The sequence below is a fragment of the Natrix helvetica genome (genome assembly GCF_964273705.1).
Source record: "Natrix helvetica genome assembly, chromosome: 1".
Lineage (NCBI taxonomy): Eukaryota > Metazoa > Chordata > Lepidosauria > Squamata > Natricidae > Natrix > Natrix helvetica.
Window position 1 is genome coordinate 18,131,364 of NC_138548.1, and position 27,203 is coordinate 18,158,566.

The window sequence follows — 27,203 nt, forward strand, 5'->3', positions numbered from 1 at the left end:
CCCTGAAATACTTCTGTCATGTGAGCTCTATACTAATGGTCTTTCAGGTGCAATTCAGATAACACATCTTAATGGACTGAGGAGACATGCCTTTTCTATCATTATTCCTGTGCTTTGGAAACGAATCCCCCTCACCCAGGTTCAGTCTCAGTCCTGTCTGTCTGTCCCAACTGAATTAAGATTATTCTCCCTCACCATCACCACCACAACCATTATTTGATGATGTTTTTAAAATAATTTTAGTATTTGTTTTAAGCTTTTGCCCAGAGTAGTTGGTTAGAGGGCAGTGGTTAGAAATCGAAATAATGAAATCACTAATTTGCTTTTTGCCTCTTTTCTACATCCAGTTTTCCTCTGTCATCTATACGCATGTTATCCCAGGAAATCTATAGAAGAGCAAGTCTGGTTTGAGCAGAATCCACAATTTCAGGAAATGTAAGGCCAGTTGCACTTAGTTTTAGTATTCTTTTGAAAATGTCCAAAAGTGATTTGATAAGACGTTGTAAATGCAAAAGCCTATCTAGAATCCAGTGCAATCTCTGTAATCATGGGATTCCATTCTATGGAATCAGTGCTTTTAACAATTTGGAATGCAACAAACCTTCCAAATGTCACTTCCTTTGTTGAAAAAATAAGTTTTACAAGTGGCAATGATCATTCTAAGAAAGAGAGCCAGTTTTGTGTAGTGCTTAAGGTGGTGGCCTAGAAACCAGGAATTCTAGTCTTGCTTTAGGCACAAAAACTAGCTGAGTGACTTTGGATCAGTCATTCTCTCAGCCCAACCTACCTTACGGCATAGTTGTGGGGAGAATAGGAGGCAGGAGTTTAGGAAAAATCTCTTCTTAAACATTTCCTACACTTTCTGTGGGCTGGGACATCTGGTTGTAGATGTTCCAGAGGGACAGGTTGTAGATGTGTGCGGCTTTCTTTCCTGTCTCCCAAAGTCATTCCCCTCTACCATTACACATCATGCCTTTACAGACAACAACCATCATACCTGGAATCCTGCATACAGAAGCCCTGTCTTATGTGGGCTGCAGAAATCTAGATGACTGTAAGATGGCAGCATAAAAAAGAGTTTCTGTAGATTTTTGTAGCTAAGATCTAGAAGCTCTATAGACAACACTTTGACAACACTGGGCATTACACATCGTAAAAAGATTGGATGAAAAAAGGGCAATCCAATCTGGAGTCTAAAATGCCTCTAAAGAAAAAGATTTGTGAAGAACACTCTTACAAGGAAAAAATTATAAATACTAACACTTTACTAAAAGCCTTGCACATATGCCACTTATAGCATTTACTGCTAATGACAAGGAGATACCACGTTTTTATCAATATGGCATACTGTATGCACAATTAAAACTCTTATTTTGCTCCAAGCACGTATATGCTCTTTGATGCAAACTAGGAGCTCTAATTTAGAGACTACCTTGCAATTCATCATACTTAGCCAACATCTGACAAACCAAAGTATTTGCTACTCATATTCCACTTTTCTGCCCATAGCGTATGTTTACATGGTTAACTCATAGAGCAGGTAGAATGAATATCAACTGTATGTATATGTGGAGAAGGAACCCGAGGAATCGTTATGTTTATTGCAAGAAATTTTCTGATGAGATTTATTTGTACAGGGGGAATTTTATGCGAGCCTGGTTTTAATTTTGGATTTGAATTTTACTGTGAATTGGCAAGTATAAATAAATATGTCTGAATACATTAAGTTATAATGGATGGCTTGTTCTTATAATTAATCTAATTTGAAGTTTGATTCACTTAGACCAGGGGCGTCAAACTCATGTTGTCATGGCAGCAGCATCTGACATATCGGGACTTTAACCCCTACATTCAACCGGGCATGGGCGTGGCCAGCACGTGACGCATCCAGCCTATGGGCTGGGAGTTTGACAGCCCTGTCTTCGATGAATAAGAATTTATCTTATACAATACTCTCATCTTAATATCTACCACTCACATAATAAAATTATATCCCATTCTACCTATATAATATTGTACTTTAAGAAAGCCTTTCTCAATCTCCTGCATTCCAGATACAATTTATCCTTTGAATAGCACTGAATACACGTTTTTTGCCCAACAATTAACACAGTAAAACTGATTTTTATTTATATAGCTGCCCATCTCACATTTATGTCTCAGAATTTTTTCTCAGAGATAATTCCCACGCATTTGCTTTATTTTCATCCCAAGTAATATTTGCAATAAAAAGATTAGTCAAGTTTGTACATTTATGTATTTTATTTCTTTATTTTTAAAAAAGAACACTTGCCCTCACCAGGGCATACGCTATTTTCCATACTGCTAATCCTTTTTTTTTTTTGCAAGGGGAGGAGAGGAAAAGGTTAAAAATACAATTTTAAATGCAAATATTACGTTAAAAAACCCATCCTAATGCATTAAGAAAATACAAAACTAAGTCAGAATTCATTCACAATAATAATCAGCATCAATGTATGTCATGAGGAAGAGGTGTAATATTATGTAATAAATAAAGCCATTATTTTATGCCAAGGTAACTCAAGTTTTGCGTTGTTAAATTGCTTCTAGCGACTATCATTATTTTAGATGAAGCAGACTTAATCTACATATGCAGTTTTCTACATAGAATCTTGCACCCATTATTTAAAAGGAGAAGGAACAATGGCTTTGAAAATTCCTGGTTATCAGCTCTATATATGTATCTTCAATTTAAGACACAAGATCTGTAACCTTTTTTCTTTTTTAAAAAAAAAAACAACCCAAAACTTCACGCCACATTACTGAGGGAATGATTTCTGTGTCTCATCTGCAAAACATTTTGTTGTATTCAGTGCAAAAGCCAACGAATGCACACTGAAGGGGGTATTCACTCTAGAAAAATATTAGTTGCATCTTAGGTCACATGATATGTATTTAAAATGATATTAAGGCAGCAAGTCTAAAAAAAGTTCCACATCTTGAAACTTGCAGGTAGACTAATAAAACTTGCCTGGCATCTCCAGTATAAAATAGATTACTCAGCATGATTTAAAATAATATGTGCGCTGACCATCTAGCTGGGAGAAAATGGCACTGAGCTGAACCCCCCCCTTTTTTTTTTTTGTGGAAGTTCCAAGACTCCCCAAAAAGAATTCATTTCTATCTTCACCTTAAACTGCCCCAGAAAATGAAAAGGGACTTAAACCAATGTGCTTGTGATCTGCAGGCCATAAGCTGCCCATTCTTGAGATAGGAAGGTTTTTGAAATTACACATGGACGGTTTGTGCAGACTCCCAGCCAGGTTTCAGCCTACTGTGTTGTGTGAACCCAGTCTGTACAGTTAGTGTATGTTTAAGTAGGTCATGCAAATGCAGAACATTGGGCAAATTGAATAAACTATGGTTGGGTAATTATGGGTAAGTCTGCCATGCAACCACAATCTTTGTCAAAATTCTCCCATCCTTCTTAACTCACCAGGAAAATGTCTGTGGTGATTCTCAATCATCCAGATCACAGTTCTCTCAAAGGTGCTTTTTGGAAAGGTACCTGGACTGTTGTTTTTTTCCTTGAGAAGAAGAAAATGTTTTGGGAGGAAAAGCTTCTCTTGGATGAGAAGCGAAACATTTTCTTCTTCTTCTCAAGGAAAAAAAAACACAGTCCAGGTGCCTTTTTAAAAAGCGTCTCTTGAGTCACCAGGAGGATTTCATTTTTTATATATATATAGTTGTGTGAACCTAGCTATTCAGAAAGCTGTACATGAATTCAGTCAATAAATTAATGATTGACACTTTCTGGTGAGAATTAATCAGATAAATGTTCTGCCAATGGACATCTGGATCGAAATATACCGTGTTTCCCCGAAATTACGACATGTCCTGATAATAAGGCCATGCTATATTTTTCCTGTGGGCAAAAATATATGCCCTCGCCCAATAATAAGCCCCCTGAACAACCCCCCCTCCAACCAGGCAGAGCACCACTCACCAACCTAGCAATATCCTTAAGACGCTGCAGGAGCCGGGGAGAGGCGGAGCAAAGGTGCTCACATTGTTTGATGCCTTTGGGATACCGCTAGGTTAGTGGGTGGGGCTGTGCCCAGCTGGAGCAGGGGGTTGCCGGGCAGTTGCTCTCACGAGCAGCCACTCGGCAATGTCACTTTCCAGCCGGGCAGAGCGCCACTCACTGACCCAGTAATATCCCAAAGGCACTAAGCTGCGTGGCACTCTGCCCAGCTGGAAAGAGAGGTTGCACGAGCACTTGTTCTGCCCCCAGCTCGCGTGCCTCTCAGTCTCAACATGTCCTGGCCAAGCTCTCCCTGCAGGACCCGGGCGCTGCCAAGTCTTCCAGCAGCGGCCGCTCTGGGACTAGGCTCTATGGTTGTGGGCTGGCTGTTGGAAGACTCTGGTGGGACAGAGTGTCTTCCCGCATCTAGCCCACAACCATAGAGCGTAGTCCCAGAGCGGCCGCTGCCGGAAGACTCGGCAGCGGATCGCCAGAGTTTGGAAGCCGGTTATGCTTGGAGCATGGCAGCGGCGGCGGTGCCCTGGCCCTGCAGGGAGAGCTGGCACAGGGCATGGTGAGGCTGGGAGGCACATGAGCTGGGGTGGAACAGGTGCTCACACAACCTCCCTTTCCAGCTGGGCAGAGCGCCACGTGGCTTAGCGTCTTTGGGATATTACTGGGTCGGTGAGTGGCGCTCTGCCCAGCTAGAAAGGGGGATTGCCAGGCGGCTGCTCATGAGCGTGGTCACCTCATGGTGGCTTTGTTGCACTGCTGTGACAGCGCAACACAGCCGTTTGCCCCTGAGGCTGTGCCTGGCTCTTCGGGCGTCTGCTTGCAAGATAGCAGCCACCCGGCAACCCCAAACCAATAAGCCTCCCCCCGATAATAAGGCCCAAGCAACATTTGGGGGGGGGGGGGTCAAAAGAAAATAAGACCCTGTCTTATTTTCGGGGAAACACAGTAACTATCTCTTGGATTTGCACTTGTTCAAATTTTGCAATGCATTTATCAATTCCAAAAAGCATTCCAAAACACTTGTCAATAAAACACTCCAATAGGATAATTAAAATGACAATGCAAACTAAATTAATAGTAAGAAATTGCATGTTAGTGGAATGAATTCAATTAAATTATCTGCTTATTTGTACCTCTTATCAGAGGGAAGGGAAGTTTTTAGACTTGGGTCTATTCTGCTTTTTCTCTATCCACCAATTGAAAGCTATACGTTGAAAATTAAAGAAGGATCAATGATCAGCATTTGAGTTTAAAGGCCTCTCACACAACCCTATTCTTTCGTAATCTCAGTAGTACAATTTAGAGTTAGAGGAGGCATTGTGTAGCTGCTATTGTTAATTAACTGGGAGTCAAAAATCCTTCTTGATCATCTTCTAACCATTCCGATATCTGCTTATAAATCTTGGTCTCCCTGGGTCGGCTTTTGAGATTCCCCTTATGACCTGTTAATAGCCACAATAATCAGCCAGATATCCCAGTGACTGCAATCCTCATGTCTGTGGCAAAAGTAGCCTGGAAATCTGTACTTTGGAGCAGAAAACAAGAGTTCCAGAACCCAACAATCGTGGACAAGTCTCACTGATTTTCTGTCATTCTACCATCTACTGTCCTGCCCGCAACTTCAGAAAGAGCCAAGAGAGGACAAAGCTGAGAAAGAAAAGAGGTTTTTCCTACACATTTCAGGAGCAGAAAAGGCAACTTAAGGCTCTTTGAAGAGAGGAGGCACTGGAGAACATCTGCTACATAAAAAGCTGCATCCGGAGCAGCGTACAACAGTGTATTCCATCAATCCGGCAGGCTGTAGTTGAGATATTTTCAAGTTGTGTCCCAGTTGCTTACAAATGCTCACTAAGGAGAGAAGCAAAAGTTACCCACTTGCTCAATTGTCTGTTTACGACAATTACATTTGATGCCTTGGAAATGACAACACTAAACAACTCATAAATCCAATGCAATCCTAATTTTAGTTCCAATAGGCAGCTAGCTTTGTTTCTTTTCAGTTCGCACACCAAACTAGCAGATGAACTTCAATAAATTTGCTTTTGAGCCGCCATGTCCAACCTACGGCCCACGAACTGCATGTGGCCCTGGGCAGCTAGTAATGCGGCTCTGCAAGATCGTATAAAACTATTTATAAAAATGTTATTTATATACATTAACTGTATTATATGTTTTATAGGCAACTCAAAGACAATTCCTCTTCGCTCAATGGCAGCCTAGGCAAGGCAAAAGAGCCATGCTTTTTAGAGCAGTGTTTCTCAAACTTGGCAACTTGACGATGGGAGTTGAAGTCCACCCATTGTCAAGTTGCCAAGGTTGAGAAACGCTGCTTTCGAGTACGCGTGCAAAAGAACACGCCACACATTCTCGATTCGTATCTTTCTCTTACACAAGAGCGCACGGCTGAAGTGAAGCCGACAGTGTAACCCACCTGCTTTGTGGACAAAAGATCTCAGGCTCCTTTAAGAAGGAGACAGGAGGAAAGATCTAGGTCAGGGGTCAGCAACCTCGCAGCTCTGGAGCCGCATGTGGCTCTTTCATCCCTCTGCTGTGGCTCCCTGTCACCAGTCAGCTCCACAATTGATAGGTCTTTCAGTTAGGACAGGTAGAGGAAAAAGGATGCTGTGCTAGGAGGAAACTCTATGGTGGGGGAACCGGACTTCCGGTCGGCAGAGGAAAAAGGACGCCCCCCTCTCTATGGTGGGGGAACTGGACTTCTGGTTGGCTCCAGAATTGAACTGGGGGCTTCTGGTTAGGACCTTTGTGGATCTTTTGAGTGTTTAAGGTTGCTGATCCCTGACCTAGTGCTTTCCAAAACCTGGATAATTCAAGGCAGAGATGTGTAGATAATTCAAGGCAGAGATGTGTAGTGCTTGGATCAGAAGTGGGCAGGCCTTCCTGGCAAACATTGTCACTTCTGGGCATCAGTCTCGCAGTTGGCTTCTATACCAGGGGTGTCAAACTGGATTTCTTTGAAGGCCGGATCAGCATTGGGCCAGTCGGGGGAGGTGGGGGAAAGGAGGGACAGGACAGACATCTCCTGCAGCATTTTGCTGGCCAAAACAGGGCACGAGGGGCTGCGCACGGCCTCCAAGTGCCCCATTTTGGCTGACACCGGCATTGCAGGCTGGTCCTTTGATATTTCCAATAGCTAAGATTTAAGCGCCGTATGGGCTGGATCCGGCCCGCGGGCCTTGAGTTTGACACCCCTGTTCTATACCATCCCTGCTTACAGGTAGTCCTTGACTTACAATCGATTGATGGTGACCTTCAGACCTCCCAAAAGGTACTTACAAATCAGTTCCAAAGTTCTGATGGATTCCCCCTCCCCCCTGCAGTCATGCGACTGTGTTTCTGGTGCTCAACAACTGGCTTGCATTTATGGCCATTTGCAACACTCTGGGGTCATGTGACCACACTTTATCTTTTTTGCAGAAAACTCGTGTTTTACTTGCAGTTTGGGGCAAATATGTCCCATAGCGAACAATAAATTCTATTTAACAACCAGGGTGTTCACTTAATGACTTCAGATTGACTTCGTAATGATGGTGACTCGTTTAACTACCACCAAAAAAAAAAAAAAAGGCAAAATTGGATCGGTCGCATGATTATGACCGTTAATGGGCAGGTTCCATTACGGGCATAAGTCGAGGAGTCCCTCTATTACAGAAGTACGTGTTCATGCTTACTTGGCAACACGGGACAAAATCTCCTTGACTCGGACAACCAGCCTTTCGTGTTGTATAGGATTGCTCTCAATGGTGCTGTGAAGCTTCGCCATGTAGAAATCAAGTGTGTTCAATGTGGGGGTCTCACCGGTGCCTGTTGGAAAGCATCCCATTAACAGTGCCAATTAGCATCCCCTCTTAATTAACATTGTGTCGGCTACTCTGAAGGTAGCAGAGAACCGAACCTCACCCTCTGAATCCTGGAAATCGTATCTTTTAAGACAACCAAGAGTTAAACACCTGCATTGTTAACGAAGTAAAACATGCCGTTCGGAATGTTTTCTCAATAACGTATTTTGTATTCCTTCTGCGTGGCTACAGAACACGTTGACCTGATTCAGAGTGATGACAATGCATACATTTGCTTCGACGACGCCCCTATAGTTTTCCAGTCAAACTTATATCCCAGAAATACTTGTAGCCCCCCTATAAACATGGTTTGCATCTGCCTCTGGCATCTATTCCCTCCCCTCCCCAATTTCCTATTGCCTTTTTTCAGTAGCCTTCAGCTTTCATCCATTTATTCCAGTTCGGCAGCCTTGAAAAAGCAGACATATGACTGACATGTCATTAATGTTTCAGCTGTCACAGCCATGTGATTGTTATCTGGGCCCTCAGGTGCCTGGCCTGCGCTTGTAACCTCACAGGGAGGTTCCACAATTGGTCACATTATTATGATTTGCAGTTTTTTTCTGAAGGCTTCCCAACAAGCAACCGCAATTGGGAAGCCAGTAGGGAAGGTTGCAAGTTGCTGTAGTACAGGGGTCCCCAGCCCTTGGTCTGTGGACCGGCACTGGTCCTTGGGATGCTGGCAATCAGGCCATGCAAATTAAGTCCCATCCACGGGATGCAGGCAGCATGTGAAACCACGCCCCCCCCTCCCCAATCCATGGAAAAATCTCTCTCCACAGAATCTGCCCTGGTGCCTCAAAAGTTGGGAGCTGATACTCTAGTAAGTCACTCCTGCTTTTTCTCCATCTATCTTGGCGTACAACTGTTCTGACCTAGGCTTCCCCAGCAGCACGAAGCCGAGTCCTCGTCCTGATAAACCTCTTTTATTTAATTTACAGTGAATTCCTCTCCAGCAAAGTCCCGGCCCCCAGTCTTTCAAGATAGTTCACAATTAACTGACCTTTATCAGGCTTGGAGTGTGGCCAGGCTGATATCTTTCAGATGCCGCAATACTTGGCAAGAATGCAGGAATGAACTAATTGTCTCCTGCAAACTCCACTCCCCATTTGCTCCTCTTTTATTTCCTCTGGGAGGGCCATTCATCGCTGGCCTTACTCCCAAGTTGACCCGTTCTTTAGCTGTTCCCTTCGTCTGGCAACTCTGCACATGCGCACACTGGGAACAGGCTCCAGCTGTTCGTCTGCCTCACTGATGTCTGACTCTGAAGGCAGCTGATAACTGTCAGACGGCCCTGGCTTCCTCTCTGCCTCCGACACAGAGCCCTCATCAGCGTCTTCCCAAGACTCCAGGACTGGCCCATGTTCCTCCCCAACCTCCTCACTGTCCGAGTCTGCCACGATCTCCGCTGGCCGCCGGTGAGCCACAACAACAACCTAAGTACTGAGGTACCTCAGTACTCATCATTAATTGGTACTGGAGGTGCAATGAATACAAAACATGATGAGTAGCAAACCAATCTTTCCATAAGGAATAATGTAGTGAGTCACAAGGTAGCCAACACGAACACATTATAGCTTGGGCCAAACAAACGACGAGTCCCCGGACAAAATTTTCATGTCAAAATGCGTCAAATACCAAACCCAGTGGGTTTCAAATCAGTTGAGTACTGAGGTACCACTGTGTAAGTAATAGGCCTGTCTGAATCCAAACCTAAAGTGGTTTTTCTTTCAGCAATAATCTTGGTGGAAGTCTCCAAACAGAGGCTGGATGGTCGTTTGTCAATTCCTCTACTGAAGAAGGAGATGGACTAGATCAGGGGTGTCCAAACTTAGGAACTTTAAGACTTGTGGACTTTAACTCCCAGAATTCCCCAGCCAGCCATGCTGGCTGGGGAATTCTGGGAGTTGAAGTCCACAAGTCTTAAAGTTCTCAAGTTTGGACACCCCTGGACTAGATGAAATCAAAGGCCTTTCCCAACTGTTAACGTTTCTATGATGGAAGTGTTTATCTACGCAGGCAGAGACCTCCGGGAAGGACCCTGAAGAGTTTGTCCAAACCTTCTGGTAAATATAACCACCTTAAACACACTTGCATTTGTAACAAAGTAAAACCTGAGATTGAGAATGGGGCAGTGTTTATCTTGTGGCACTGTCCTCATCAATGCACTGCTTAAAAGATTTATAGAATAACAGAGTTGGAAGGGACCTTGGAGGTCTTCTAGTCCAACCCCCTGCTTAGGCAGGAAACCTTACACCACTTCAGACAAATGGTATGCAAAATCCTCTTTAAAACTTCCAGTGTTGGAACATTTACAATTTCTGGAGGCAAGTTGTTCCACTGATTACTTATTTTAACTGCCAGGAAATCTCTCCTTAGTTTTAGGTCGCTTCTCTCCTTGATTAGTTCCCACCCATTGCTTCTTACAATACAATACAATAGCAGAGTTGGAAGGGACCTTGGAGGTCTTCTAGTCCAACCCCCTGCTTAGGCAGGAAACCTTACACCACTTCAGACAAATAGCTATCCAACATCTTAAAGACTTCCAGTGTTGGGGCATTCACAACTTCTGGAGGCAAGCTGTTCCACTGATTAATTGTTCTAACTGTCAGGAAGTTTCTCCTCAGTTCTAAGTTGCTTCTCTCCTTGATTAGTTTCCACCCATTGCTTCTTGTTCTGTCCTCAGGTGCCTTGGAGAATAGTTTGACTCCCTCTTCTTTGTGGAAACCCCTGAGATATTGGAACACTGCTATCATGTCTCCCCTAGTCCTTCTTTTCATAGACTAGACATATCCAATAGCTGACTGCTACACACAAGTATTGCAAAGCATGCAGACTTCCACGTCTCCCATGTTGGAAACGGGAAGCACTGTCAAACGGAAACTCTCCCGTACCTGGTATGGGAAGGCTGGCAAAACTGGCTGTCAGAGCTTGGCGCACCGTCTGGAGCTGTTGCTGCAATGCCATTGTCTGCCTCTCCTCCAGTGCAAGCTCCTGCTCTAGGCGCTCCTTGGCACAGCTCATGCTCTCCGTGTGCTTCTGCAGGATGGCATTCTGTTCCTCAAACTCCGTGTTCATCTTACGCAGTCTCCGCAGTTCTGCTTCCCGGGCTGCTCCAGCAAAGAGAAAGGGAAAGCAGGAGGACCGGAATTAAAAAGGAAAGAAAAACCACGGATCACAATCCTACTGCTTGCTTCTTCAACCTCTCTTTTCAGTCCATGATAAAAATAGGCAATTGCTTACTATAACCTTCTCCAATTTTGACACTTTGCAGATGTGTTAGTTACAGCTCTCAGAACTCCCAGACTTTGACTGTGTTGGTTGGGAATTTTAGGAGCTCCAGAGAGAAGTCCGTTTTCTGGACAATCTATTTGTCTTCCATAATGTCCTAGCAAAAAGTAGACTCAATTCTAATGGACTTGAATAAATGTAGCCAGTTGGGTTTATCTATGTAATTTGAACTGTGCACTGTTTGTCTTCTACAATTCTCAGGAAGGATGGCTCAATGGCTAAGACGCTGAGCTTGTCAATCAGAAAGGTCAGCAGTTCGGTGGTTCGAATCCCTAGCGCTGCCTAACGGAGTGAGCTCCCGTGACTTGTCCCAGCTTCTGCCAACCTAGCAGTTCGAAAGCAGGTATAAAATGCAAGAAGAAAAATAGGAACCACCTTTGGTGGGAAGGGAACAGCGTTCCATGTGCCTTCGGCATTGAGTCATGCCAGTCACATGACCATGGAGACGTCTTCGGACAGCGCTGGCTCTTCAGCTTTGAAATGGAGATGAGCACCGCCCCCTAGAGTCGGGAATGACTAGCGCATATGTACGAGGGAAACCTTTACCTTTACCTTATAATTCCCAGAAAAATGATTCTGGAAGATTTAGTATCTAATCAGAATTCACAATTGGGACACCAAGGAAGGATCTCCCAGGTGTCTCCCAAGAAAGCCAAAACAAAAAGTGAGCTGGTTCAGACATTGCACAAAGCCAACAGATCATAAATTCAAGGTGGTTTATTTTCTGACTTAGCTTGCCCTTTTATGTTTTAGCTCAATTTGTGAACTGAACCAGCTGTGATTTAATAAACTGTTGTTAACTGAAGATAAAGACTGTTCATCTAGTCATTTGCTTTAGAATAAATATCTATGGAGATTCTCGGTCACCCAGGCCATGGTTGTCCCAAAGGTGCTTTTTCAAGAGGCAGCTGGACTTTCTGGTTTTTCTTTTCTTTTTTCTTTGAAGATGTTTCGCTTCTCATCCAAGAAGCTTCTTCAGCTCTGACTGGATGGTGGGGAATTGAGGGATTTACAAGAAAAACCAGAAAGTCTTGTTGCCTCTTTAAAAAGCACCTTTGCTTTAGAATAGTTCTTGTGTGCCAATATCCATCTCTAGTATTAAATATTTCCACTCTTTCAATGATTAGTGATGCAATCTCTCTTCCATCCCAACTGAAGGCAAAAAAGCTCAACTCCAGATTTTCTAGCCATTTTAAGCCAAGCTGCTCCTCCTTCCTCAAGTCAACTAACGTTTTACTAAAACCACAACTTTGCTAGAAAATTTGGGCATCTTTAGCATCAAACCTATCTTCACTGTATGTCAAAACCCCTTTGTAAAATATCTCTGGTGTATCTAAAGAAATAGATACATCCCCTCTTAATATACATGTACACTCACTCAATCCAACAATTTCATTCCTATCAGATCAAAGATTCGGATTGCAGCCGTTGCTTGTGGCTTTTGGAAGATGGGGCAGTGGGAAGAAATGCTATTTGGTATGCCCCAGTTTCCATAAAGGAAACCATCCTATCTTAATACTGACTACATTTCAACCCTCTGCTTCATTTGTACCTTTGTTCTGGTCTAAGAATTCCTCTGTAAAAATAGGGACATCAAATGTTGAGAAGCCATCGCTGCCACTTTCTCCAACCTGCAAGAAAAGATAGGTAAGAAAGCTAGCCAAAAAGCGTTAATAACTTAAAAGATTACTTATTTGTCACAGCTTGGCATGGAGACACTGAAAATGTGGGAACACACTATATTTCCATAGAGCCTTAGAAGATCATACCCTTTCTTTTTCAGAATTAGCAATGAAAGGTTGGGTATTGCAATGGAGCTACTACACTATACATTACTGTGTTTTTCAGAGTATAAGACGCATCGGAGTATAAGACGCAGCAAGGTTTTGAAGAGGAATATTTTAAAAAAAAGTTTTTGCACTCTGCAAACCTCCCCAAAATGGCTCATTTTTCACAAAAATGGGTCTGGTTTGTTTTTTTTAAAAAGGCATGAATAGGCCTTAGGAGGCTTGTAGAGTGCTCCTGGGGGCGTGGGCAAAAATGAGCAAAAAACAACCTGTTTTTCGTGAAAACTGGCCTGTTTTTTGTTAAAAAAAGGGCATGGATAGTCTTTAGGAAGCTTATAAAGTGCTGCTGGGGGCCGGGGGGGGGGGAGGAAACTGGCCGTTTTTCGCTCATTTCTGCCCTCCCCAGCTCCCAGAAGCACTCTGGAAGCCTCCTAAAGGCTCTACGTGGCCATTTTGGTGAAGGGGGAGTGGTTTCGGGAGGCAAAAAAATGCTGTATTCAGTGATGCACCCAGATTTTCAGCCTCTTTTTTGAGGGGAAAAAGGTGCATCTTATACTCTGAAAAATACGGTAATGTGCATCAACGCTCCAGGACAAAACTAACAGGGGTTAAAACAAAGCTTATATCTATGATTCTTCTTATAGTTGAGAAGTCACAGCATAAAAAGAACACAGCCACCATTAATTTAATGCTCAAGAAATAAAAAAAAATGGTATTATCTAGGCCAGGGGTGTCAAACTGATGTCGTCATGGCAGCATCACTTGACGTATCACAACTCCTTTCCCCCAGTGACGCATCCAGCCCCGCGGGCCGTGAGTTTGACACCCCTGAACTAGGGAATGCCAAATGAATTTTTTCTTAGAAGCGAACCTATTGTTAATTGTTCCCCTAATTTTCAAAGGAGTGGGAAGTTCATACCACTGCAACAGAAAGCTTCCATGCAAATTCTAAATCTAATGTCTAGAATAAAAACTGCATCAACATAACTGCTTTTCTGGAGTTTATTAATTTTTAGGCTCAGATTATTCATGGCTTTGGCTTTTTTTCCCCCCTTGACATTCAGTTAGAAACGTTTTGAAATTGCAGCTCACTTGCAATAACTGCTGCCTGGAGGGTTGGGGGGGGGGGGGGAATACCTAGAGAAAGTGAGTTGCGGTGGCGCAGTGGTTAGAGTGCAGTACTGCAGGGTAATGAGGATCCAAATTGTTGGGGGCAATAGGCTGACTCTATAAACGGTTTAGAAAGGGTTGTAAAGTACTGTGAAGTGCTATATAAGTCTATTGCTATTGCTATTGCTACTCTCCACATTCAGTGTGCTAGATAAAAGGCAAAGCAGGTGGATGGTGAAATATCTTACCTAAATGACTAGTATCTAGAAAATAAACATAATCATAGGTTTGAAATTCCTAAAAGCAAAATCTGAAGGCACCCCATGCGCCAGCGATGGCGAACCTTTTTTGGCTCGCGTGCCACAAGTGGGGGGAGCGCAGGGGGGTTGTGTGCAGGCGTGCTGCACCCATAATGCAATGCGCGACCCCCCCATTTTACAATGCATGCGCGCACAACAGGCGCTTCCCCCCCCCCCATTTTTACATGCTTTTTTCGCCCTCCCCAGGCTCCAGAGGCTTTATAGGAGCCTGGGGAGGGCGAAAAGAGCCCCCCCCGCCCCCCCCCAGAGGCCCTCCGGAGGCTTTAGGGATCGTCCGGAGGCTTCCCTGACGCCTTCGGAACGCTTCAAACAACCCTCCGAGCAAACCGGAAGTGACTTCCGGTTTGCTCGGAGGGTCGTTTAAAGCGCTCCGAAGGCATCAGGGAAGCCTCCAGAAGCCTCTGGGGGGGGGGTGCTCTTTTCGCCCTCCCCAGGCTCCTATAAAGCCTCTGGAGCCTGGGGAGGGCGAAAAACGGCTTTAAAAACGGTGAACTCAGCTGGCCAGCGCATGCATGCGCGCTGGCCAGCTGACAGGGCAGCGCTTTGCGTGCCCTGACAAATGGCTCCGCGTGCCACCTGTGGCACGCGTGCCATAGGTTCGCCATCACTGCCATATGCTATGACAAATTACCTTGTATCCATTGAGCAATGTGTTCACAGTTCCAGCACCAGCGTCCTCTAAAATGATATTTTTTTAAAAGAAAAAAAAATTAGTTCACCAGAGCGGATAATCCAGTCATGATCTGAATTAAATCCCTCCTAGGGGCTTTCAACTTTCAAGCAGAGGGGAGGGATGGGAATATGCAAGGGAAATATTCAAGGATTGATTGGTGTTCACTTGGCTCAAGAATCCCTACATTTGGAGATGCTATGGTAAATAAAGACTTCACAGCTGGAAATTGAACCAATCAGGCACATCCGATGGTGGGAAAAAATTGTTTACCCCTTTGGAGATCAGAAGAAACAAACTGCCTTCAGAAGCTGTGGGTGCCTCTTCACTGGAGGCCTTTAAGAAGAGATTGGGCAGCCATTTATCAGAAATAGTATAAGTCTCCTGTAAGAGCAGGAGGTTGGACCAGATCAAGGGTCCCCAATCCCCAGGCTGTGGTCCACTATCTGTCCGTGGCCTATTCAGAACCGGGCTACATGAGATGCGGGCCGGCATGCATGCATGCATCTCCACTTGCATGAGCAGCGGACTAGCACATAAATGTGTCAGACCACCATTCACACGAGTGGAGCAGCAGGCGCATTGGCCCACTGCTCACGTGCTCTGGTTCCCCTTTTCCCCCTTCCCAGCTGGGCTGCCAAGTGCAAAGATTGGGGACTGTTAGACTAGATGACCTCCAAGGTCCCTTCCATTACTGTTACTATTGCGGTTATTGTTACTGGAAAACACCCCCCCCAATGAGGCATCAAATGAAAATGGCAGGGAAATCTTCACCAGTCTTCATAGGATCTTAAAAGACTAGTCTCCAAGAAGAACAGAAAATTATCATTCCTACATACAATATTGCTTGCAACCTTGCCTTAGGTAAGTTCATTTGAAACTAGGATTCTGTATGATGTATACATCAAAGGAATGGCTAGCTAATTGTTGTGTAGCCATCAGCCTGCTTAAAAACATAAGTAGGTGGTATTCTTTGTAGACAAATTTCCGCTACTCAATTTTCCATGGAGGGTTCTTTTTAAAGAGGAATTACAAAGAAGGCTGAGAAAATAGCTGGAGGGTAAGAGGGACAGCAAGCTGCTGGAGAAATCTGTAAGTCAGGGGTTCTTACCATGTTTTCCCGAAAATAAAACTGGGTCTTATATTAATTTTTGATCCAAAAGATGCATTGGGGCTTATTTTCTGGTTAGGGCTTATTTTGGGGGAAATACAGTACTACTGTGTTTTTCAGCGTATAAGACGCTCCAAAGTATAAGACCACCTAGATTTTGGGGAGGAAAACAAGAGAAAAATATCTGCCTTAAAGCATTCTTTAAAAAACAAGTCTAATAATTTGAACATTCTATAGGCATTTATAGTTGTTGACTTACCTCTTTGCAGCAAACAGCCTGATTAGCACAAGAAAAAAAAATCTGCCTCCCAGAAATTTGCCATGTGGAGCAAACAGCAATTTTCACTTTCAATTTCTCTGATCATTAGCTGTTACAGGCTGCAGGGATTGCTACAGCCTATTGCAGCTTCCGCAAGCCCCCGTTTGCTGCAAGGAGGTAAATTGCTGAGAGGCAGAGGCCAAAGTGTTGGGGCCGTGGGTGGGTGAGGCTAAATTCAGTGTGTAAGACGCACTCAAATTTTCACCCTCTTGGGGGGGGGGGGGGGGAAGGTGCGTCTTATACTCTGAAAAATATGGTAAATGCATCCATCTGGCTGTTACCTTTAACTGGGGCTTATTTTGGGGGTAGGGCTTAGAGTACGAGCATTTCAGGAAAACAGGGTAATCTTTTTTGTGCCATAGACCAGTGGCCCCCAACTTTTTGGGCACCAGGGACTGGTTCTGTGGAGAGGGGTTTTTCTGTGGCCTGGAGGAGGCATGGTTTTGCATGCTGCCTGCATCCCACAGATGGGGCTTCGCTTTTTTGCATGGCCTGGTTTCTGACCTGCCATGGCCTGGTGCCAATCCATGGACCGGGGCTTGGGGACCCCTGCCATAGAGATCTTTGAGAGGCTGGTAAAGCCTACACATCTCTTTTCAGAAAAGAAATGTATTTAAATACATAAAAATATGTAGACACAAATGGTACTAGAAAGTTAAGAAGCCTTTCTTGGGAGTCCATTAATTACTATGTTGCATACATATATTACTGAATGAAAAGCTAAATGTGTCAGATCTGTGAATCTACCATTCTTCAGGGGAAGAAGGGGGGCTACTATATTTCCTTTACACTTTATTTTGTTTCCTGTATATCCTGTACCATGTAATTCATTACTTTATAACTTCTAGCCTGGTGCTTAAGAGGCCTGGCATTTTCTCACCTTTCGGGGAATGTGAGGGGAGGGAGGGCCATGTGGATTGCATCGCTCAGGAAACGACCCTGAGAAAGTCTCCTTATCGCTTTCTCAGACCGTCCGTTGTAGTAACATCTTCACAGCTGCGGATTGGCTGAATCCACATTGGACTGTTGGGAGGGGACTCTAATTTCCTTTATTCTTCTTGTATTGCCTGATGGACCCCAGATCCTGCTTTGCTTTCACCCTGCCGTCACTCCTTTTCCAAGAAAAGGCTTCTTTTGAAATGTTACGTTTCAAGAGTCGTTACTTCCTTGGATGAAGAGAGGAGGCTGCGCATTACAAAACCTCTCCCTTGGGAACAGGGGTCTCAAATTTGATTTCATTGAGGGCCGTATCAGGGTTGTGTTTGACGTCTGGGGGCTGAGTAGTCATGGCCGGGGTCAGCATGGCCAGCTTGACGTCCTGCAGCCCTCCAATTGTTGCTGGCAGAGGGCTGCAGGAGGCCATCGCAGCAGAAAACAGAGCCTGGGAGGGCTACGCACAGCCCTCCAGGGTTCCTTTTTGGCTGGCAGAGGCACCATGGGCCGGTCCTTTGGTGTTTCCAGGACGGCTCCACTGGCCAGATCTAAGCACCCTGTGGGTCAAATCTGGCCTGTGTGCCTTGAGTTTGACACCCCTGCTTTAGAACAACAATATGAGGAAGAAATACAATAAGGGAGAATCCCCAAGAGACAACTTTGTACAATTCCTCTATGCTGGATTTTCAAGTATCAAATGCAACTGCAAAACTGACCTTTTTTAATTTTCTTCTCTTGCATCTTCTCAGCACACAGTTTGTAAGCTTCAGATTGCTGGTACTCCCTCAGCTCCTTCATGTATTGCTGCTTCTCCCGTTCAGCCTCATCCAGGTAGCGCTGAAAACACAGCAAAAGTTACGACTGACCCAATCCACAAACTCCATCTCTCTTTATCCTGTGTCTCAAAGGTGCTTTTTTCAGGAGGCAGCTGGACTCTCTTGTTTTTTTTCTTTGAAGACGTTTCCCTTCTTATCCAAGAAGCTTCTTCAGCTCTGACAGGATAGTGGGGAATGGAAGGATTTATATTCCTTGAGGACAGCTGGTCATTTGCATCCTTTTAGAGGGTATTGAAGCAATTGGAGTTTTTTTTTTTTTACCAGCTGTCTGCAAGGAATATAAATCCTTCCATTCCCCCACTATCCTCTCAGAGCTGAGGAAGCTTTTTGGATGAGAAGCGAAACGTCTTCAAAGAAAAAACAAGGAAGTCCAGCTGCTTTCTGAAAAAGCACATTTAGGACAACACCTGGATGATTGAGAATCTCTATAGACTCTTTATCCCATGCTTCTTAAAACATGCTTATAATCTTAGAAGCTCATAATATGCCAATATGGGTAGTCCTCGAGTCACAACTGTTTGTTTGGTGACTGTTTGAAATTACAACAGAACTGAGAAAAGCGACTTATGACATTTTTCGCACTTACAGCCGTTGCAGTGTCCCATTAGTCCTGGGATAAAAATTCAGGTGCTTGGCAGCTGGCCTATATTTATGATGGTTGCAGTGTCCGGGGTCAATGTGAACCCCTTTTGTGACCTTCTGACAAGCAACGGGGAAGCCAGATTCACTTAACAACCGTGTTACGAATTGCAGTAATTCACTTAACAACTATGGTAAGAAAGGGCATTAAATGGGGACAAAATTCACCTGTCTTGTTTAGCAACGGAAATATTGAACTCAATTGTGGCATAATTCGAAGACTACCTGTAACTGGCAACTAACTGGCTTCAGATTTTGAAGAAGTACAATAGAAAAGTATTGATGTTATTGAACTTTGGTGTTGGAGAAGACTTCTAAGAATACCACATATAGATAAGAAAACAAACAAACGGATCACTGAATATCCAGATTTCTCAATCAAGGCCCAAATGATCTTATTTCAGATAGATTATGTGAAAAGAGAAGACGACCAGCAGCATAGTGGATTAATGCAATTATAGCAATGATGGGTCACTGATGGAAGACCTGAAGGCTCAGGTTGTGGACAATTACCCAGAAGAAAATGCATCTATGAGGTCACTAGGAACCAACCCGATGGCACCTAATCAGACATCTCATCACAGTAAAAACAGAATTCAAATTTGTAGAAGCAAAATTGAAATAGTAACTTCTAGATGGGAGGGAGGGGGTGTCAAACTTGATTGAGGGACGCATCGGGGTTGTGTTTAACCAGGAAGGGGCGTGGCCAGGAGGGCCATGGCCAGCGCAATATCTCTTGTGTCGGGAGTGCCTGTGGTGCCCAGAGCTCCGTAACAGCAAAAACGGGTTCCCAAGCTCCATTTTCGGTTGCAATGGCCTCCTGCATCCCTTTACCAGCGAAAATGGAGCTCAGGAGGGCTGCTACCGAGCTCTGTTTTTGCTGACAGAGGCACTGCGGGATGGTCCTTCTCTGTTTCCAGGATGGACCCACGGGCCAGATCTAAGTACCCCGCGGGCCACATCCAGCCTGTGGGCCTTGAGTTTGACACCCCTCTTCTAGATTAACATTAGATAGGGACAAAATGCGGGTAGTCCTCCACTTGCAACCATAATGGAACATATAATTAAGGCCATAGGTTATGCTGGTCATTAAGCCAGTCATCATGTAACCAAGTCCAATTTTATGACCTTTATTTTGAGGCAGTCATAATGCTAATATTGCAGTCATAAAGCAAACCTACTGTTCCCGGTGTTTTTTTTTTTACTGGAAACCGGAATGGAAGTAAATTGGTTTCCCTTTTTATTTGTATCCTTTTCATGTATTCAAAATCATGTTTATACTTTTATCTGTTAGCTTATATATGCTTGACAAAATAAATAAGTAAAATAAAATAAAATAAAAAACTCGCCATAAATTGCAGTCACAGGATGCTGCAAATGCTCATAAATGAAGGCTGGTTACCTAAAAAGAATGCAATCATATGGTCCGGGTGGAAGGGGGGGCGGGGGGCATAGGAACTTTGAATCCAAGTTGTACCTTTGGGGGGGTGTTGTCCATTGTAAATTTGAATGGTTGCTAAGAGATCGATTATAAGCTGAGGGAACCTGGAAGTAAGATTTGACACTTATTTGTGCCTAACAATCACAGGCGGTGTTTTTGCTGGCTTCAGGAAACCTTACATATTTCAATGTTAATCATGGTAATGGCATGTAGCTAATTAAGATGTGAGTGAACTATACTAATATTATCAATTGTGCAAATTAATTAAGTAAAATGTTGATTATATAAAAAACTGAAGATATGTGTTACCTATAGAAAATAGATGGAAATGAAATGATAAATTTGGTTTATTTCTAAAGGAATAAAAAAATGATATGCTGTACGTATCTATGCATGTCTCTGTGTGTGTGTGTGTATGTATGTATGCATATATGTGTGTGCGCGTATGTGTGTGTGTGTGTGTGTATGTATGTATGTATGTATGTATGTATGTATGTATGTATGTATGTATTTGTGTTACAACCCCTGGTATGCCCAAATATGGGAGGAAGCTCACTACTCCCTCTTTCTGTCCTTCGGCTCATTGCAGAAAACCATCCAGGCAGAAAACCATATTTTTATTTTTAATGTTGCCTTTTTATATTTGTGTTGTATTTGTGCTGATAAATAAATAAAGGGAGACTAGTATAGATCTATTTCAAGCTATTTAGCTCTCATCAGCTAGCCAAATCCCAGTAAGGGTATGGCTAGCTGATGAGAGCTAAATAGCTTGAAATAGATTTATACTAGTCTCCCTTTATTTATTTATCAGCACAAATACAACACACACACACACACATGTATGTATGTATGTATGTATGCATGTATGTATTTGTGTTACAACCCCTGGTATGCCCAAATCTATACTAGTCTCCCTTTATTTATTTATCAGCACAAATACAACATATATATTGTATTTGTGCTGATAAATGAGAACTGGAAATATAATGCAAAATGAATGATGTATATGTGAAAATGTTAAAGGGGGGAACCGGACAACACTCTTGTTTAGAAAATAATTTTAAACATGTAACAAAAAATGCAAAACTTGGTTTGGGGGGAAAAAAAAACCTTACATATTTCCATGTTCTCTCACCTGCTTTTCTGTGAGCTGTAGTTTACTCCACTCTGCTCCCAACATTTTTGTGATCTCAGGGAAGGGCAAATCCGGACGCTGCATGCGAATTTGCTCCCGTCGTTCATTCAGAAAGCGGACGTAGCCCGTGACGGGGGCCTTCGGTCCATTCGGAAGGATTTTCTTCCTCTTCTTGCCTTTCGGCCAGCCCCGCTTTTTCACCGGCTGCCCACAGTGGAAACAAACAAACAAACAAAAAAGGTTTGGGTCACTCTACTCTGTCACTCCTGGCATTTCTGGAGGCCAGGGTTCAGGGCTGTCACCACGTATCTGTGGCAATCCCACACAAGCCAAAGAAAAAATCCTGAACTGCCATCCTGCTTGTGGGATTCAATATACGTGTCAGGCCTGCAGCCATCTTTTCCTTTGGCCTTGCCACACTTTCTATTATTCTGCTGTGCATTTTCTATTGTGGGAAAATGGGAAGGGGGGAATTGTAAGGAGTCACAGACTATGTAGCCATAACAAAATTCTTTCTAGAAAGCCAAGGTCATCCTTTGTCTCTGCATCCCTGCACCTGTCCGGAATTGGATGGGTGGAACTGCCAGCGTGGCAGTGGAAGATTGGACCATGTGATGGACTTCTGGGTGTGGGGGCAAGATTTTGCACTTTGGGAAAACCGAGAAGCTTTCAGATTTTGGTTTTCCCAGATGTGCCAACATGGCTCTCTTAATAAATTGGAACTTTGAGGAATCCTTTGCCTTGGACTCTGATTTAATTTTGGATGATATTTGGAACCCTGACAATATGTGGAATCTCTGGCTACACTCTTAACTGAAAGTTTTTAGTCCTCAGAAATCTAGAGACATCCTTGAAAGGATGGAGCTGGTGCAATTGGTTGGAGTTGAGCGTTTACTGGTGTTTCCTAATACCTCTATGGAGTTCCCAGCAGGTATTTTTTTCTTTGCACCGTAAGAAACAACTGCCATGCCTAGGATTGAACTCTCAACCTTCTGAGTTAAAGGCAAGCATCTTCACCACTAGGCTACCATGCCACTCAAGAAAGCATAATTAATCTATCAAAAAGTTAAAGTCTTATGCAAGTTGAGCTAGACTCCTAGTAATTTCGTCCACAAAGCTTTCTTTGCAACAATGTAGAAGCTGTTTGCTATTTTTTCTCTGGATGTTTAAAACTCCCAGTCCAGTCAATATTTCTGCTACAATGTTTCTGGTGACTTCTCATACAAATACAACAAAGTCTGACCTCTCTTAGTAGTATGAAGTACAAATAGAGCTCTGGCTGAAGTTCTCACTGGGCTGAGTGATCTAATCTAAGAATCACCAAATTCAAGGCTTAAACTTTTTGTAAGCAAAATCTGGCCATCGCTATTTTGATATTTTCAAAATGTTATAAACCAGAGATCTTCAAACTTTTTAAACGGGGCCAATTCACGGTCCCTCAGACTGTTGGGATGGGGGTGGCGGACCAGGGGGGTGGCTAGGTGGTCATGTGACTGGGTGGGGGTGACCAATTTAGCAGTCCATTAAACAATACACACAAATTAAGCTTTAATTTGTTTTGCTCCTGGGGTGTTTTATTGTTTTTGTTTGCATGTTGTTCTTTTGGTTGACTTTTTTTTTACTAGATAGTTCTTTAGGTTGTTTAGGAGTCTAGTGGTCCACTTCAGGAAACTCAGTTTTGCAGCAATTCTTCTCAGCCGCAAAGAGATTACAATCAACAAGTCTCTCTCTGTCTCTCTCTCTCTGTCTGTCTCTGTCTCTCTCTCTCCCTCTCCCTCTGTCTCTTTCTCTCTCTCCCCTCCCTCTCTCTGTCTCTCTGCCTGTCTCTTTCTCTGATTTATTAAGGGCATTTCCCTTCTCAGGTGAGCTAGGTTTTTTAAAAAAAATCAAAATCAAAATTGACAGTATGTTTATATGGACGCACCAGGGGGCTCACCTCCTCTTCACCATGGGGCTTCTCCCCAATTAACCGAGGGGCCTCGCCTTTCTCCTGCTTAATAGCTACTAGGAAGTTCCCATGTTGAGTTTTACTTGCAGCATTCCTGTAATCCAAAGTTACAAACAAAGATTTCCACAATAGCAATGGAGAACTTCCAAACATTCCAATCTACCATCAAAACTAAAACAGATTTAGGGACATAGCTAAAGAGTTAAATAAATCAATAAGAACAGAAGAGAAACATAAGGTGTAGGAGTATTTGTTTAGTAAAAATAGCCCTATGAAACATAACCAGACTTTTGATTAGTTTTGAAATCTTAATATATATATATATATATATATATATATATATATATATATATATATGTATATGTATATGTATATGTATATGTATATGTATATGTATATGTATATGTATATGTATATGTATATGTATATGTATATGTATATGTATATGTATATGTATATGTATTATATATATATGCTTAAATACATATACAAATACAAATATATATATGCTTAAATGTATATATATATATGCTTAAATACGTAAAATGATCCCCAGCATTAAATGACAAACAAGTCCTCCTAGTTGAAAAGGCTGTTTTAATACAATGACTCACTGGGCATGTCCAATTTGTTTTCAGTTAAGAATTGTAACAGAACTATTAAACCACTATGGAAACAAGTTTGCAAATACACACAGCTCATTTGCTCTACTCATTCACTTCAGAAAGTGAAGAGACAGAATGCACGTTTTATTTAACCTACACCGCTGAGATAATAAACAACCCTCGCTCAATAGTAGTAACTGTGAGAGGGATCTTGGAGTCCTAATGGACAACCATTTAAATATGAGCCAGCCGTGTGCAGCAGCTGCCAAAAAAGCCAACACAGTTCTAGGCTGCATCAACAGAGGGATAGAATCAAGATCACGTGAAGTGTTAATACCACTTTATAATGCCTTGGTAAGGCCACACTTGGAATACTGCATTCAGTTCTGGTCGCCACGATGTAGAAAAGATGTGGAGACTCTAGAAAGAGTTCAGAGAAGAGCAACAAAGAGGATTAGGGGACTGGAGACTAAAACATATGAAGAACGGTTGCAGGAACTAGGTATGTCTAGCTTAAGAGAAAGAAGGACTAGGGGAGACATGATAGCAGTGTTCCAATATCTCAGGGGTTGCCACAAAGAAGAGGGAGTCAAGCTATTCTCCAAGGCACCTGTGGACAGAACAAGTATTTGTGACAATTCAAAACAGGTGTAGGGAAAGCTTTAGATACAAGTTAGATTTTTGAGAAAGATCCTATGTAGACCAACCATACAGTCTGTCTGTCTCTCACACAATTCAAAGACCCTTCTTTCCAAAATTAAAAGTGTCACTTACAAGAGTCCAGTAGATTGCTGCTTGGAGCTCTGCGACATTCCTTTTTCTTGAATTCAAAAAAACCATAAATGTCCACTTAAACGAAGGGACCTAAAAAAGGATATGTGAAAATTATTAGTGTAAATTGCAATTATCTTGAGCAGGAAATAATTTACACAGGAGATTAAACAGCTCTTTGTTTCTCCGAACTCTTTCTGAATCCCTCAGGGCTTGCAAAGAAGACAAAATATCTTACTTTCATAAGTAAGCTGACCCTGTAGGAGAGACGTCATTTGCATAGACCAAGGGTCCCCAAACTTGGCAACTTTAAGACTTGTGGACTTCAACTCCCAGAATTCTCCAGCCAGCATAGCTGACTGAAGAATTCTGAGAGTTGAAGTCCACCAGTCTTAAAATAGCTAAGATTGAAGACCTCTGGCATAGATTAAGAGGTAAAGTCCCTGCAAGATCAATTTATGTTATGCCCAAAAGTTTCTAACCTGAAAATTTCAATAGAACAGGAAGAGGCAACCACAAGAGAAAGTCTCCTCTGGAATATAACAATGGCCATCTTAGGTTAACCAATGGAATGGCTCTTGTTACATTCTTCCTCAAAGTTCTTCAGCTCTGCTGGATGGCTACTCCCGTCATCCCCAGCCAGGATGGTCAATGAAAATTAGGGGAGAAATGTAGTTATATAGTAAGCTAGCTACCAAATACTGAATTCGGATTAGTCCCCATACAGTAACTTAAGTGTGCTTCAACCTTGGGAACTTTTAAGATCTGTGGACTTCAACTCCCAGAATTCTCCTGTCAGTTTGCTGAATGGGCAATTCTAAGAGTTGAAGTCCACACATCTTAAAATTGCCAAGGCTAAGAAACACTGTAGCTCAATATTTTGGACTGAGAAGCCCCCTCGCCCCCCAATAATTTTAGATGAATGATAGGGAATTTATGATCCTCCGAATGCAGTTGATCCTGTGGCTAGTGCAGATGGCTACATGACATCTGCAGAGCTACAGATTCCCAGTCTCTGTCTGTAAAGATAATTCCAATTTGGAAGATACACCAAGATGGATAAATAAACACCTCTGCTTTGTTCATACAATATGCTTGCAATAAACAGAAATACGGTTTTCTCAATGCAGTTTTCTGAATTTATAGGACACCTTGTACCATTAACCCACATGGCTTAAATTTACCTAACACACTTGTGTGGCCAGTCTGTATTACGCAAACATGGCCATTGTGGCATATGGAGACTCAATCTCCACCTTGAACAAAGGTGTTAATTGGTGCTCCATTCATATTGTTGACGTTCTATATTATTAGAAAATCCTACAGAACCAAAATCAAATAGATGGAGCAGATGCCTCCTCTCAATCCCACCTCACTCAGTGGTCACCAACTGGTGGTCCGTAAGAAAATGTTGGTGGTCAGCAAAAAAATTATTTGCATTTTTTATATTGCACTAAATGCTATTTATCTTTTAAAAAAAAATCATATTAGTGGTCCGCAGGATTTAAAATTATGAACTTAGTGCTCCCTGAAGCCCGAAAGGTTGGTGCTCCCTGTTATTCAGAATTTTCTGGGATGCATTGTTCAAGAGGCAAAGGCTGACTGCTGAAATACACAACTTCAGAAACAGCACTATAACTAATTTTTTGGGAGAGCAGTAGGGGAGAAAGCCCGTACAGAATCTATTAGGGTAAAAGAGAATCTCCATTTTATAAGGCATTGCACCATCGCTAATGGGGCAGTTGTTGCCCTTGGGCTTTTTTTGGGGGGGGGAGGGGGGACGACTTCCTGAAAACATTGGACTCTTAAGGATTGTTAGAAGAGCTCCAAACGGCCATGCTGGCCGGAGCTTTATGGGTTTTGCAATCCGGGACTTTTGAAAAGCGTGCTAGGTGAAGCTGCTCTAATCTCGACACAGAACCTGGGAAAGTCGCAATAGGTGGAGGGAAGACACCATTAAAGTATAACCAACATCAACGCTCTTGGATAAATGGAGAGCGAAGAGGATGGGAAAAGAGGAAGCTAACCCCCCCCCCCCTTTTTCCTTCCCAGAATCTCCCCAAATAAGTTCATAGATTCTTCGGGAATCTCCCACCTTGCGCAGCCCCACATCCCACCCCCGCCCGTCCCTCTTTGCTGTGGCTGATCTCCCCGCTCCCTCTTATCGCAACCATTCATAATATTGACTCCCAAAACTTTCCTGGTCCTCCTGCTCTTTTTTTCCTCTTTCTCGTCCCTTTCACCAGCAGAAGCGCCGCCCCCGACTCCTCCCCTTCCCCCGCCCAGCTGTACCACTATGCTAAAGCAGCTTGGCTCTCCAGGCGCTGATTGGAGAAGAGAGGCTTCCCCTCTCTCTCGGGATAGGCCGGATTCTTTATTTTTCTCCCGCCCCGCCCGCCTGCGGTGAAGTACGTCATGACTTCCAAACGC

At 43.2% G+C, this 27,203-nt stretch overlaps 1 protein-coding gene and 1 long non-coding RNA gene across 3 annotated transcripts in view; both read right to left on the reverse strand.

Annotated features, from left to right (window-relative positions):
* The window catches only part of LOC309396006, a 148,553-nt gene that overhangs the window by 32,427 nt on the left and 88,923 nt on the right, over nt 1-27,203 (reverse strand). The window lies entirely within an intron of this gene.
* Nucleotides 4,552-27,021, reverse strand: HMG20B (high mobility group 20B). Of its 2 annotated transcripts, none has more exons than XM_081960023.1 (10): nt 26,973-27,021; nt 24,777-24,865; nt 23,386-23,491; nt 21,450-21,653; nt 18,115-18,235; nt 14,997-15,043; nt 12,701-12,779; nt 10,752-10,967; nt 7,690-7,822; nt 4,552-5,848 (listed from the first exon to the last, which is right to left on the reverse strand). In XM_081960023.1, the coding sequence occupies exons 2-10, from the start codon at nt 24,812-24,814 to the stop codon at nt 5,836-5,838; spliced, it is 957 nt and encodes a 318-aa protein (XP_081816149.1). In that variant the 5' UTR covers nt 24,815-24,865; nt 26,973-27,021; the 3' UTR covers nt 4,552-5,835. The 2 variants fall into 2 exon arrangements, with proteins under 2 accessions (XP_081816149.1, XP_081816148.1); XM_081960022.1 differs by having other exon boundaries at nt 23,374-23,491.